This window comes from Bombina bombina, chromosome 1 (assembly GCF_027579735.1).
Source record: "Bombina bombina isolate aBomBom1 chromosome 1, aBomBom1.pri, whole genome shotgun sequence".
Taxonomy (NCBI): domain Eukaryota; kingdom Metazoa; phylum Chordata; class Amphibia; order Anura; family Bombinatoridae; genus Bombina; species Bombina bombina.
In genome coordinates this window covers 736101858-736115229 of record NC_069499.1, presented here as the reverse complement: position 1 = coordinate 736115229, position 13372 = coordinate 736101858, and the positions used below count along the sequence as shown (strand labels likewise).

At 43.0% G+C, this 13372-nt stretch overlaps 1 protein-coding gene across 3 annotated transcripts in view; it reads right to left on the bottom strand.

Moving 5' to 3' along the window:
• Positions 1-13372, bottom strand: part of DOCK11 (dedicator of cytokinesis 11) — a 923283-nt gene that overhangs the window by 833045 nt on the left and 76866 nt on the right. For all 3 annotated transcript variants that reach the window (XM_053699249.1, XM_053699251.1, XM_053699250.1), the window contains exons 2-3: positions 449-565; positions 276-365 (exon numbers count right to left, since the gene is read on the bottom strand). In XM_053699249.1, the coding sequence (XP_053555224.1) occupies positions 276-365; positions 449-565 (207 nt within the window). The remainder of the gene's footprint in view (positions 1-275; positions 366-448; positions 566-13372) is intronic.

Below are 13372 nucleotides of genomic sequence, written 5' to 3'. Positions count from 1 at the left end.
TGTATATATATATATATATATATATGTAAATATATGTGTGTGTGTGTACATCACGCATGCATAGGGCATGGCGGAGGATATAGGTCATCTTGTAAATTTCCTCAGTCTGACAAAACAAAGATAGAACAAGCTATAAATCCAGCTGCTCCCTTTCATCCAAAATAATGTTCACTTTATTCTTGACAAACGAATAATCTGCCTGCATTCCCTAACAGACACAGAGGCAACACAAGCATTAAACTGTAACATTAGTAGGGTCAGCATCTTCTCCTCACCTCCTTCACAAACAGACTCTTTGCTTTGCTCAGTGCATCCTCAGGTAATGTGGAATGGACTGTCCTCCACTGACGGTCAACTGTAGATATCTTGAAGGAAGAAAACAACTTGGCATTAAGACTTATGTCTGGCTTCAATAACATAACATACACAAATGACACAAAAAACTCACAAAAACATCTTCCATAGGAAACATCAGCAGGTCTCTGTGTGGATCGCTGTATATCTGAGCCTTCCTCTGTGAGATAACCATTTCGTAGTCCAGTGGCTCTACTACTCTTGCTTTCTCCTGCAGCAGAACAACAAATCTAACGGTCACTTTCACAGCATATTACACGTGAACATTCAGCCTGCCTTACTTTGAAACATCTATACATAATCATACACTTTGCTTATGACCACAAACGGCAACTTTTTTTTTCCAACTAATGTATGCATTCTGTAACCTTTTGCTTTCATGTAGCATTGGGCAAGACAACGTAAAGGGACAGTACATTGTAAAATTGTTTTTATATTAATGTATTTTCAGTTACTTGTTATACCAGCTGCAGAGTATAAAATGTTTGAGAAATTGCATTTTCAGGTATATTTGTGTATATGAAGTAGCTGGTTTTGTGCTTTTAAACCACAGCCTATTACAATGGGTTGAGCTTCAGGTAATATCAGATCTCATTATGTTATCACTGTGTGTACACACACTTGCTCCCTTATCTTATATTTGTCTAGAAAACCAAAGCTCAATACTTAGAGAGAACAATGGAAAATTATAATTTTATTACTTAACTATCATGCCCCCACACACACACACACTGAGAGTGTAATCTCTTCTGCTCGCTGTGTTTACTTAGGCTATTCAATAGAATATACTCCAGTATAAAAACTTTCAGTATAGGTTTGGATACCACAGGCTAAATCAGCTATTTCAAATGCCAAAAAAGGGGTAAAGGAGCTACTTGTAAACAATTTGAAACACTCCGGCAGGTAAAATGAATCGATAGGAACAACTGAAAGGGGAGAACATTTTTGGGTGTACTGTCCCTTTAAAATAGGTCAGAACTGTTATGTGAATGTATAAATATGATTGTGAATTGCCCTTAAAGATTAAATAGGAATTAATCTTCAAATTTGTTCTTATTGTTTTGTGCATCTTACAAAAATAGACCGGCTACAGCCACTGATGATAGATGAGGTATCTTTCCATTTCCTAATTAATATTTTATAATTCTTCATAACAACATGGTTTAGATGCCTGTACAAATATTATACTGTGATGTTCTGAACGCCAATATGGCTACAATGTCAAACCCACTTCTAGCATTATTACCTCACTTTCCTCACTTCAGATGAAGATAGCTATAGGAGAAACGTGCTGCATTCGTAAAACAAAATTCTTATTTTCTGTAATGTTTCATTTTTATGCACATTAGTTTTCATATTTGTATGTTTTGTTTGTTTGTTTTTTTGGTGGACCAGGCAGTGGAAATTGTTAAAATAATATTAATAATAATAATAATGTGCAAGCAGATATGGTTTGCTGCTGTCTACCGAGTTAGAAAAGGAGCTGTCTCATTTTAAATTTTAAACCTTTCACTATAATTTGCACTAACCAGTCTACAGGTGAATGCAGTCTTGGACTAATGCAAAGTAAATGTGGGTAAGCACTATTATAAAAGGAAACTACTTAAATTATTTCTTACAATAACATTGAGGATCAGGCATACAACTTATTAATTGGCTAGCAGCACTTTAAAAAATATACCTCACTGCTAAGTGGTTGGCGAATCAGGTAAGGACACTTATATGGGGGTAACAATAAGGATAAAGAGGGAAAATTAATTGTCTGTAAATGCACTAATATTATTTTCCATCTAATACAAGGAGAGTCCACGGCTTCATTCATTACTTGTGGGAAATTAAGAACCTGGCCACCAGGAGGAGGCAAAGACACCCCAGCCAAAGGCTTAAATAGCTCCCCCACTCCTCTCATCCCAAAGTCATTCTTTGCCTTTCATCACAGGAGGATGGCAGAGAAGTGTCGGAAGATTTCGGAGTAGTTTCTTATGGAGGGTAGTACTCTTCTGAATGGGACTGGAGTTTTAAGTAGTCTGGTGCATGGAGGTGATTGTGCTCATGGTATTCACTATAGATGTCATTCCATTTGCCAGATTCCATCTCCGGCCTCTGTGCATGCTGAGGCAGTGGAACGGCGATCATTCGGACCTGTCCCAACTGATCTCTCTGGACAACGGGTAAAGGGAGTCTTTCTCTTGGTAACTCCATCCAGATCAGCTGTCCCAGGGAACATCCTTCCTCAGTCCATCCTGGGAGATTGTGGCTACGGACGCAAGTCTTTCAGGTTGAAGAGCAGTTTGGGGTGCCAGGAAGGCACAGGGCAGGTGGAATCGGAAGGAGTCTCTTCTTCCGATCAACATCCTGGAACTTTGGGCAATCTTCAATGCTCTGGAGGCTTGGCCTCTCCTGGGGTCCGTCCAAGTTCATCAGATTCCAGTTGGACAACATTACCTCGGTGGCCTACATCAACCACCAGGGGGCAATGAGAAGCTCCCTGGCCATGAAGGAAGTTTCTCGGATTCTGGAGTGGGCAGAAGCCCACGAATGCTCGCTATCAATGATCCACATCCCGGGTTTGGACAACTGGGAAGCGGACTTTCTCAGCAGATAATGTTTTCATCTGGGGGAATGGTCTCTTCACCCCAAAGTGTTTGTGAAGATTTGCAACAGTTGGGGGACTCCGGAGATAGATCTCATGGCGTCCAGACTCAATTTCAAGCTACCCAGATACGGGTCGCGGTCCAGGGATCCCCAGGCAGAGCTGGAAGATGCCTTAGCAGTGCCTTGGGGATTCAACCTAGTCTACATATTTCCACTGTTACCACTTTTACCTTGTGTAGTGGCACGCATCAAACAGGAGCAAGCATCAACTATTCTGATTGCTCTATCGTGGCCGTGGAGGACGTGGTTTGTGGACCTAGTGGGGATGTCATCGTCCCCTCCTTGGAGGTTGCCCTGTCGCAGAGATTTGCTGGTACAGGGCCCCTTTGTGCATCAAAATCTTGATTCTCTGAGGCTGACTGCGTGGAGATTGAATGCTTCGTCTTAGCGAGAAGTTGTTTTTCTCAGAGGGTTTGATACTTTCATTCAAGCCAGAAAGCCGGTCACTGGTCGCATCCATCATAAGTTGTGGAGAACCTACTTACTCTGTTGTGAATCTCGTGGATATTCCTGGCATAAGGTCAGGGTCTCCAGAATTCTTTCCCGCCTCCAGGATGGTCTGGAGAAGGGACTTGCTGCCAGTTTCTTAAGGGGACAGATTTTGGCTTTATCTGTGCTGTTACACAAGAAGCTTGCTCTGTCCAGGATCAGGCCTGTGTTAAGACATTTTGCTCCTCCTTGGAGTTTGAATTTGGTGCTAAAGGTTTTGCAAGGGCCTCCGTTTGAGCCTATGCATTCTCTTGACATTAAGACTCTGTCTTGGAAGGTTCTTTTTCTACTGGCCATTGTTTCAGCACGCAGAGTGTCTGAATTACCAGCCTTACATTGTGAGCCTCCTTACCTAGTTTTCCATGTGGATAAGGCTTTCCTTCACACTGGACTGGGATTTATCCCTAAGGTTGTGTCTGATCGCAATATTAATCAGGAGATTGTGGTTCCTTCCTTGTGTCCTAAACCGGCTTCTTCAAAGGAAGGGTTACTTCATAACTTGGATGTGGTTTGAGCTTTGAAATTCTATCTTCAGGCTACGAAGGATTACAGACAAACTTCAGCTTTGTTTGTTGTCTATTCAGGGAAGCGCAAGTGCATTTTGGCTGAGGAGCATGATTCGTTGGGCTTATGAGACAGCGGAACATACACCTCCTCAAAGAGGATTACGGCTCACTCAACTAGAGCTGTGGCTTCTTCTTGGGCCTTTAAGAATCAGGCCTCTATAGAGCAGATTTGTAAGGCAGTTACCTGGTCCTCCTTACTAACTTTTACAAAGCTTTACAAATTTGAGATTTTTGCTTCGGTTGAAGCAGCTTTTGGGAGAAAGGTTTTGCAGGCTGTGGTGCCCTCAGAATAGGGTCCACCTCCTTTTTACCCTCCTGTCTTTTCATTCAGTGTCCTCTAGAGGTTGGGTATTTGTTTCCCACAAGTAATGAATGAAGCCGTGGACTCTCCTCTTATTAAATGGAAAACATAAATTATGCTTACCTGATAATTTCATTTCCATAGTTACGAGGAGAGTCCACGGCTTCCGCCCGGTTCTCTGTTGGGCGGACCTAAATTTCTTCTTTTTTTTCTTCACCTTTTAAAACCTGATATTTCTCCTACTGTTTCTTGTTCCCTCAGCAGAATGAATGGAGGATGAGGGGAGTGGGGGAGGTATTCAAGCCTTTGGCTGGGGTGTCTTTGCCTATATAGCATATCATTTTAAGACTATTGACCCAGCACTACTGTGTGTTTAACCCCCGCAAAGGAGTTAAACACACAGTAGAAGTACCACTTGAGACCCGCAAAGCACTACTGGTCCTGAGTGGAAATCGTCGTTAATCCAATCAGCAGCACTAGTTCCACATCTGAGTGGTATGACTAGAACTGATTGGATCTGAGCGATACTTCTAGTGTATGTTTACCCTCTTTGCGGAAGTTAAGCACAAAGCAGTACAGGGTCAATAGTCTTAAAATGACATGCTCTAACAGTAAGTGCATGTAATTGTTCGACTACAAAATTATTTATTTACTTAAAGTAGCAGATCTCTTCTTCAATACTACCAAATTTTAATAATAATTTAAAACTGTCAAATTGTAAACTCAAATAAAAAATACAAAATGTTTGTTCACATCACTAAGACAACGAAGAAAAAAACCTCAACAGGAAAAGTAAGTGAAACAATTAAATCAGCAGTATGGTACTTTCCAAAGTTTTCAAGTTCCTCAAACCAAGTATACAAAAAAGTAACTAGCACTGAAATCCCAAAAAAGAAGAACAAAATTATTCTTGCTTGATATACAAGCCTCAAGTGCAAACTATCTTGAAAAATACCATATTGTCTAGAAAACTGGCCCATCCTGGTATTATACTTTGGGGGGAAGCCCCCAGGGCAGAACATGCTGTGATCGGAGATGTCATTGCAGAAAATGCAGCATGTCTGCAGAAAGAGCAGGGCACATGCAAGAACTGTTAGCTATTTTCCTTTGCAGCGCTGCTCCACATCAGGTTGTTCTCTTTAAACAGTGCAGTTCTCTGGCTGATATGTGCAAGTTTTCCTCAATATAGTGCAGCCAGAGCAAAGCTCTGTTTGAAGAGAACAGTCAAACAGTCCGATCAGCCAATAGAATGAGAGTTCAATACGATTGGCTGATTGGATCAGCCAATTGGATTGAACTTCAATCTGATTGGCTGATTGCATCAGCCAATCAGATTTTTTCTACCTTAATTCTGATTGGCTGATAGAATTCTATCAGCCAATCGGAATTGAAGGGACGCCATCTTGGATGACGTCTCTTAAAGGAACCTTCATCCGTCGGGAAGTCGTCGGTTGAAGAGGATGGCTCCGCGTCAGCTCCGTTGAAGATGGCTTCGCTCCGCTCCGCATGGATGAAGATTGAAGACGCCGCCTGGATGAACACTTCTACCGGATGGAGGACCTCTTCTTTGCCACGTGGATGAAGACTTCTACCGGATCAAGGACCTCCTCTGCGCACCTTGGATGAAGAATTCGGCTCGGCTGGGTGAAGACGACTCAAGGTAGGGAGATCTTCAGGGGGTTAGCGATAGGTTTTTTTAAGGGGGGTTTGGGTGGGTTAGAGTAGGGGTATGTGGGTGGTGGGTTGTAATGTTGGGGGGGTATTGTATTTTTATTTTCAGGTAAAAGAGCTGATTACTTTGGGGCAATGCCCCGCAAAAAGCCCTTTTAAGGGCTGGTAAAAGAGCTGATTACTTTGGTAGTTTAGAATAGGGTAGGGAATTTTTTATTTTGGGGGGCTTTTTTATTTTATTAGGGGGCTTAGATTAGGTGTAATTAGTTTAAACTTCTTGTAATTCTTTTTTTATTTTGTAATTTAGTGTTTGTTTGTTTTTTGTATTATAGATTAGTTTATTTTATTGTATTTTACTTTAGGTAATTGTAGGTAATTTATTTAATTAATTTATTGATAGTGTAGTGTTAGGTGTATTTGTAACTTAGGTTAGGATTTATTTTACAGGTAATTTTGTACTTATTTTAACTAGGTAGCTATTAAATAGTTAGTAACTATTTAATAGCTATTGTATCTAGTTAAAATAAATACAAAGTTGCCTGTAAAATAAATATAAATCCTAAAATAGCTACAATGTAATTATTAGTTATATTGTAGCTATATTAGGGTTTATTTTATAGGTAAGTATTTAGTTTTAAATAGGAATAATTTAGTTAATTTTAGGAATATTATTTAGTTTCATTTAAATTATATTTATGTTAGGGGGGTGTTAGGGTTAGACTTAGGTTTAGGGGTTAATAAATTTATTATAGTAGCGGTGACGTTGCTGGCGGGAGATTAGGGGTTAATAATTGTAGGTAGGTGGCGGCGATGTTAGGGAGGGCAGATTAGGGGTTAATAAATATAATATAGGGGTCGGCGGTGTTGGGGCAGCAGATTAGGGGTTCATAGGGATAATGTAGGTTGCGGCGGTGTCCGGAGTGGCAGATTAGGGGTTAATAATATAATGCAGGTGTCAACGATAGCGGGGGCGTCAGATTAGGGGTTAATAAGTGTAAGGTTAGGGGTGTTTAGACTCGGGGTACATGTTAGGGTGTTAGGTGCAGACTTAGAGAGTGTTTCCCCATAGAAAACAATGGGGCTGCGTTAGGAGCTGAACACTGTTTTTTGCAGGTGTTAGGTTTTTTTTCAGCCCAAAATGCCCATTGTTTCCTATGGGGATATCGTGCACGAGCACGTTTTTCCAGCTTACCACTACCGTAAGCAACAATGGTATTGAGGGTTGAAGTGGAGCTACATTAGGCTCAACGCTCCCTTTTCTGAGCCTAACGCAGCCCCTCAGACAACTCTAAATACCAGCGTTGTTGGAAGGGTGCGTTGGGAAAAAAAGCAGCGTTAGCTACGCGGGTCTTTACCAACAAAACTCTAAATTTAGCCGTATGTTAGGTTTCCACTCAGTGTCAAATCTCTCCTTCCAGTCTACCCATACAAGTTTGAACAGGTCTGAATTGTTAAATTTATAAAAAATGTCTTTCATCATGGTGTAAATATATGCCATTGTGTTGCAGACTGCAGACCACCCAGGAGGGGACTCCTTCTTCCAAGCACATGCTATAGGGTGTTTGATAGTCATAAATAGGTATATACAGATATATGCGAGATGTTTGGGTAAAGTGTGGACTCCTATGTGTAGTAGAGCTAAGGATGGTGATTTAGGGAGAGTAATACCCATAGAGTATAGGACTGTAAAGCATCGCCGCCACAAGGGCTGAATCACAGGGCAATCCCACCAGACATGAATTGCGCTACCTCTACGACCGCAGCTCCTCCAACACTCGGGAGACACACTCGGGAACATTTTTGACAATCTGGTAGGAACATAATACTAGTGGGATAAGAGTTTGTAATAGCTCTCATAAAGCGTTGTGCAGTGTATGGCTTTCTGGGTAAGAGAGAGGGCGCGTCCCCATAAATGAGGGGGCACTCACGTCTCCAGCAATGATTCCCAAAGAGCCAAATGGGCTGGGGTTTCAGGGCTTTGGGTACCACTGAGTAAGGAGTAATGAAGGGACAGAGGCCTGCACAGCCTAGCTCCCTGACCCCAGACAGTCTCCCATAAGGTCAGCAGGCTAGATTCGGTCTGAAACCCCAACTATTTAAATAGCTCTTAATTCTGTGGAACTCAAAAGATAAATAAGTAGGGATTGGAGTACTAACACATATTTGAGAGAGTTGCTTAAAGGAGACCCGAGAGGGTGAGGACCAGATGTCCGATACTAAGTTGATTCCCAGTTGGGCCCATTTGTTAGGATGGGAGTCCTGCAATCCCGAGAGAAGGCCCGCCATAGAGGTGATAGGGGAGGGATGTGGGGCAATATGCGGATGATGTCTAATCCTGTCCCAAAAGTCTAAACATTCGCAAACAACTGAATTGATCAAGTCCAGTTCTCTGCAGCAGTGTGGCGGAGTCCAGATTAAATCTCATAATTTAATGGAGTAGGGCAAGGAAGCTTGCTCGATGGACAGCCAAATTTAACTCCCCATTGAGACATATGGGTGAGCATAGCTCCCTCATAGTACCGGGTAACCGACGGTGAAGCTATACCTCCAGAGGTTTGAGGAAGTTGGAGAATTCTGTGTGCCACTCTGGGAATGTTTATCCTGCCAGATATATTTCATACAACTGCTCTGAAATTGTAGCAGGGTGTGCTTGGGAATCCTAATGTGTAGGCATCTGAACAGGTGAGCCTGGGGAGGAAGGACATTTTCAATGCCGCTATCCTACCCAGCCAAGACACATGTGAGAGGTTCTAGTCCTTCTTAAGGGAGCAAAGTGAGGAAAGGAGAGGGAGATAATTATCTTTAATTATCTGGGAAATACAACTAGACAGTCAAACTCCCAGGTGCAGAACTGATCTCTCTGTCCAAGTAAAATTGAAGCTTCTCTTTAAGGGAGCTAACTGTTCCCCTGAAAAACCTTGTGTGTATACCTCAGTTTTCGAAAGGTTCAGTTTGTAATAAGAGTGGCCACCAAAGGAGGTTAGAGTCTCCAAAAGTTTGGGGATGGTCCGTTTGGGTTCAGTCATAAAGAGAGTGACGTCGTCCTCAAATAGCGCAATTTTGTAGGTGACGTCTTGAATTTGAGGGTCTGCCAACGCGAACAGTAGTGGCGACAGTAAACAGCCCTGCCTAGTACTGTTTGTGATACGGAAAAGAGGGGAGTGGAAGCCCAATCCGCTCACGGAAGCAGTTGGGGTCGAATACAGGGCTTTGATTGCATTTACCATAATGCTAGGAAGACAAAAGCGTGCAAGAACCTCCCAAAGATACTGCCACCTAACCCAGTCAAAAGCCTTCTCAGCATCAAAAGAGATGATCGAGAGTGGCTTATTAAGCTGTGAGGAAAGGGTAAGAATATTAAGTAATCTCCTGGTGTTATCTGGACCCTCTCTTTGAGGGATAAACCCCACCTGGTCCGGGTTGATGAGGGACGGCAGCAGGCTAGTGAGCCGGTTAGCTAGAATCTTAGAGTAAAACTTTATATCAGTGTTAATCAAGGAAATTGGGGGATAGCTAGCGCAAAGAGAGGCGTCCTTGTTTGGTTTTAAAATTGTGATTATGGTGGCTTCTAGAAATTCTTTCTGGAAGAAGCCTTCTTCTCTAGCTAGGTTATAGAGTTTGAGTAATAAGGGAGAAAGCTCCCGAGCAAAGACCTAATAAAAATGGACCGGAAAGCCATCTGGGCCAGGCGACTTAAAAGATTTTGCATTTTTGATGACCGTCAAAATTTCCGAGAGTGAGAATGGAGAGCTTAGGAGGTCTTGCTGTTCTGTGGTGAGTGTGGGGAGTGACAAGGCATCAAGATAAGCACGTATGTCGACTTGGGGGGTAGATCCGGGTGATTCAGAAGCGGCGATATTGTATAGGTTAGAGTAATAATCAGTGAATGCCCCACCTATCTGCGATGGGATCTGAAGGATGGATCCTGAAGTGCAAATTTCTTATTTTATTGGTGTAAGGTTGTCAGCCTTATTGCTCTTGTGGTAGAACATCTGCTTTAATTTGGTAAGGTTAAGCTGCGTTCTGCGAAGCTCAAGTTGGGAAATATGGTTCCTAACTGCATGATGTGACGTATGATAGCCCAGTCCACAGTGCGCCTATTTTGGTCTTCTAACTGTCTCAGTTTGATATGGGCTTGTGAAAGGGTAAGGCCAGCTAGTTTTCTAAGATGTGCCTGCTTGGTAATCAGGAGTCCCCTAATAGTGGCCTTAGCAGCACCCCATAGGGAGTCGTCCATAACCGACGCATTATAATTGGTTTGTATGTAATGTATGATGTCTCTACGGAGTTCCTCTCTGAAAGGCTTATCCCCTAGAATATGATGGGGCATGCGCCAGGCATTTCTTGGTCGTATGGTATTTGAAGAATGAATATCAGCTTGCACCAAGTCATGGTCAGACCAAGCACAAAGGGATATCTTGGACTGTGTAAGTAGGTCGAGAAAATCTGCTGTGGATGTGAAAAGTGTGTATAGTCCTTGTCTTGTGGGTGGAGGGCTCTCCAAATATCATAAAAGCCTGAACTGGCCATTAAGTGTCGGAATCTACTAGATAAATGTTCGGCTGGGGAAAGAGCTTTAGCCTTAGTGGTGGTTTTCCTATCTATTCTATGGTCCCAGACCATATTAAAGTCCACGGCTAAGAGGACTCTGCCCTGTTGGACCTGAGTGAGGATGTGTAGAATATGCTTAAGGCATCTTGGTTGGTTAGCGTTCGGGAGATAAACTGAACCCAGGGTATTGACCACATGATTTATTTTACAGATTAGGATAACATATCTCGCTTGGGGGTCTTTGATAACTTGTATTAATTCAAAGGCAAGTCTCTTATGTAGTAGAATTGCCACTCCCCTGGCTTTTTTAGTGAAAGGGGCCAATTCAATGTGTGTATAAGTCTTGGAGGTTAAATTATAGGGGTTCACTATCTAGCCAGTGTGTTTCTTGGAGGAAAACGATATCCGGGTTGTGAAACTCCAAGGATCTAAGTAAGAGGCTGCGTTTGTGGGGGGAGTTGAGACCTCTAACGTTATGGGTTAGTAACCGAAAAGAGGACATGTTAAGTGTTTGGAAAGGAAGGGGGAAGCTAGAGCAAGGGGGGTATGTTATAGAATAGGGTTAGGTAGGGGAGGAAGGGACTGTTTGGAGAAGTGTGGATAGGTAAGGCAGGCACTAGAAGAGTGCCCAAGAATGTAGTGGAAATAGTCCACCTCAAGGAGCCCTAGTGTGGGCTTCTAAATGGGGGGAGACCATTATGGAATGGAACAAGGTGTATAGGGCTGAAAACATCAGCCCCGCTCTATAGGATTCACATATTTAGACGTGACTAAAGAACAGTAAACCATAACTTAATCCAGACAACAATATTAGTGTAAACGGTAACAATAGTGCATTTTGAAACTAGTGCAAATTGTAGCAGACTAAAAGGCCGCTACTAAGAGTGAAAAAAGAGAATCTTACAGGTGCAAATGCAATTTGAAAGACCTACAGATGAAGGGGATGAACCTTGGGGCAGGCCTCAACGAGAAGAAGTAGGAAGCAACCTCATGCAATCAGCTAGTGTCCGGAGGTTGAAGTGTCTTAATCCTTCTTATTCTTTGGTCTTTTGCTGACTACTCTGGAGCAGAAGCGCGTAGTTTAAGGTAGGAGGATCTTGTTGCAGAGGATGTTCAGGTAGAAGGCCCCAGCCTGTCAACAGAGAGAGGCCTTGAGCTATTGTTGTCGCCACGTAGGTCTGGTTGTCCTTCGTAATGATGAGTCTGGTAGGAAAGCCCCATCTATTCTTAATATTATTTTTACGTAGGGCAAAAAAGACCGGCTGGAACTGCCGTCTTTGTTGGAGGGTGTAAGCCAAAAGGTCCGGAAGTTGTATATCTTTAAATCTCTCGCCGAGGGGTGGCTTCTTGAAGGCTGCTTGGATCAATCTATCTTTGTACAAGAAGCTGTAAAAGCAGACTATTAAGTCACGTGGCTTATCTGGGGCCACTAACCTGGAGTGTAGGGCTCTATGGGCTCGTTCCATTGTGTTGGTGTGTTTGTTAGGCCCTCAGGGGTGCCTATAAGGTCACGGAACAAATCGAGTAGGAACCCTTGTAGCTCAGCTGGGGAGACAGACTCTGACACACCCCTGAATCTGATGTTGTTGCGCCTAGATCTGTCCTCAACGTCTGTCAGCTTGAGTTCCAGTTGAAAAGTTTTCTGAGTAGGAAAGTAGGTTAGATTGATCCACCACGATATCATCCTGCTTCCGCTCCAGAGCTTTGATTCACTCACCAATTTCAGAGATCTCCTTTTTAAGTTCAGCAGAACTTCGTTGTATTTCCTGCGTTATAGATTTGGTCTGCGCAGCTAACATTTTCTTCAACGTGGATTCAGTGATGAAATGTTGAGAGGCGGAAGCTGAGGGAATACTGGATTGAGATTCCTCATCTTGTGAGTCAGGATCACTTAATTTTCTCTGGGGTTCCATGTAAGGTCCTTTGACCGGTTGTGTAAAGTGATCGTAGACCGTCTTCCTTGGTTTCGATGGTGATTTGGAGTGCCTCCTGGCAGAGTGCAGCATATTGAAGAGACAAGCTCCTAATAAAAAGCAATAAAGATAAAGGCCAACTGCACCCTTAAACCCGTAATGGATGCACCTCTGGTGGAAAAAAGAAAGGTAAGTATTTCACATACACATAATAGGCATTACATAAGTACATGTAGACCGGGGCTGAGTGTCATCTCACAAGAAACACAATCACATACTAAATATACATTAACATATTACTCTCTAGTTTGGGCATCAAGCCCAAATCAAGCCGCTATGGGTGGTAAAGTTACTCAGGCGGAGTACAGGTATGGACCCTCTCCTCAGGTCAGTTGGGATACTTTCTCAGATGAGGGGTGAAAAGGAAAGAGGAGGTGACCCACCTAGACGAGCTAGGCAGGAAAGGGAGAGGAGAGGGGACAGCTCTGAACTAATTATCTCCAGTGGGGGAGACGAGGGCCCCTCAAATTTCCCAAGCGGGGGAACTGGAATTAGGGAAGGGTTAGACTGGACTAAAGATAACATTCCGCCAGTTGGTTAAGAAAAGTAGCACTACAGTGGCCCCACTAAATGGGTCAGTATGTCACCACTTGGCTCAAGGAATGTGGGGTACAGTCCAGAGGAAGGTGGAGAGGAAGGGGGTTGTGACCAGCTCAGGTAAGCCAACGTAATTGCTGCCACCAATTGCTGTGCAGCAACACTTTCTAAAAGTGAGGGAGAGGGCGTTTTGGGTGGATCGCCTAGTTGGCCGGCCAGGGGAGGGGGAGAGAAGTAGGTTAGTTTACGTAGAAAATATCCCACAGTAAATAGAT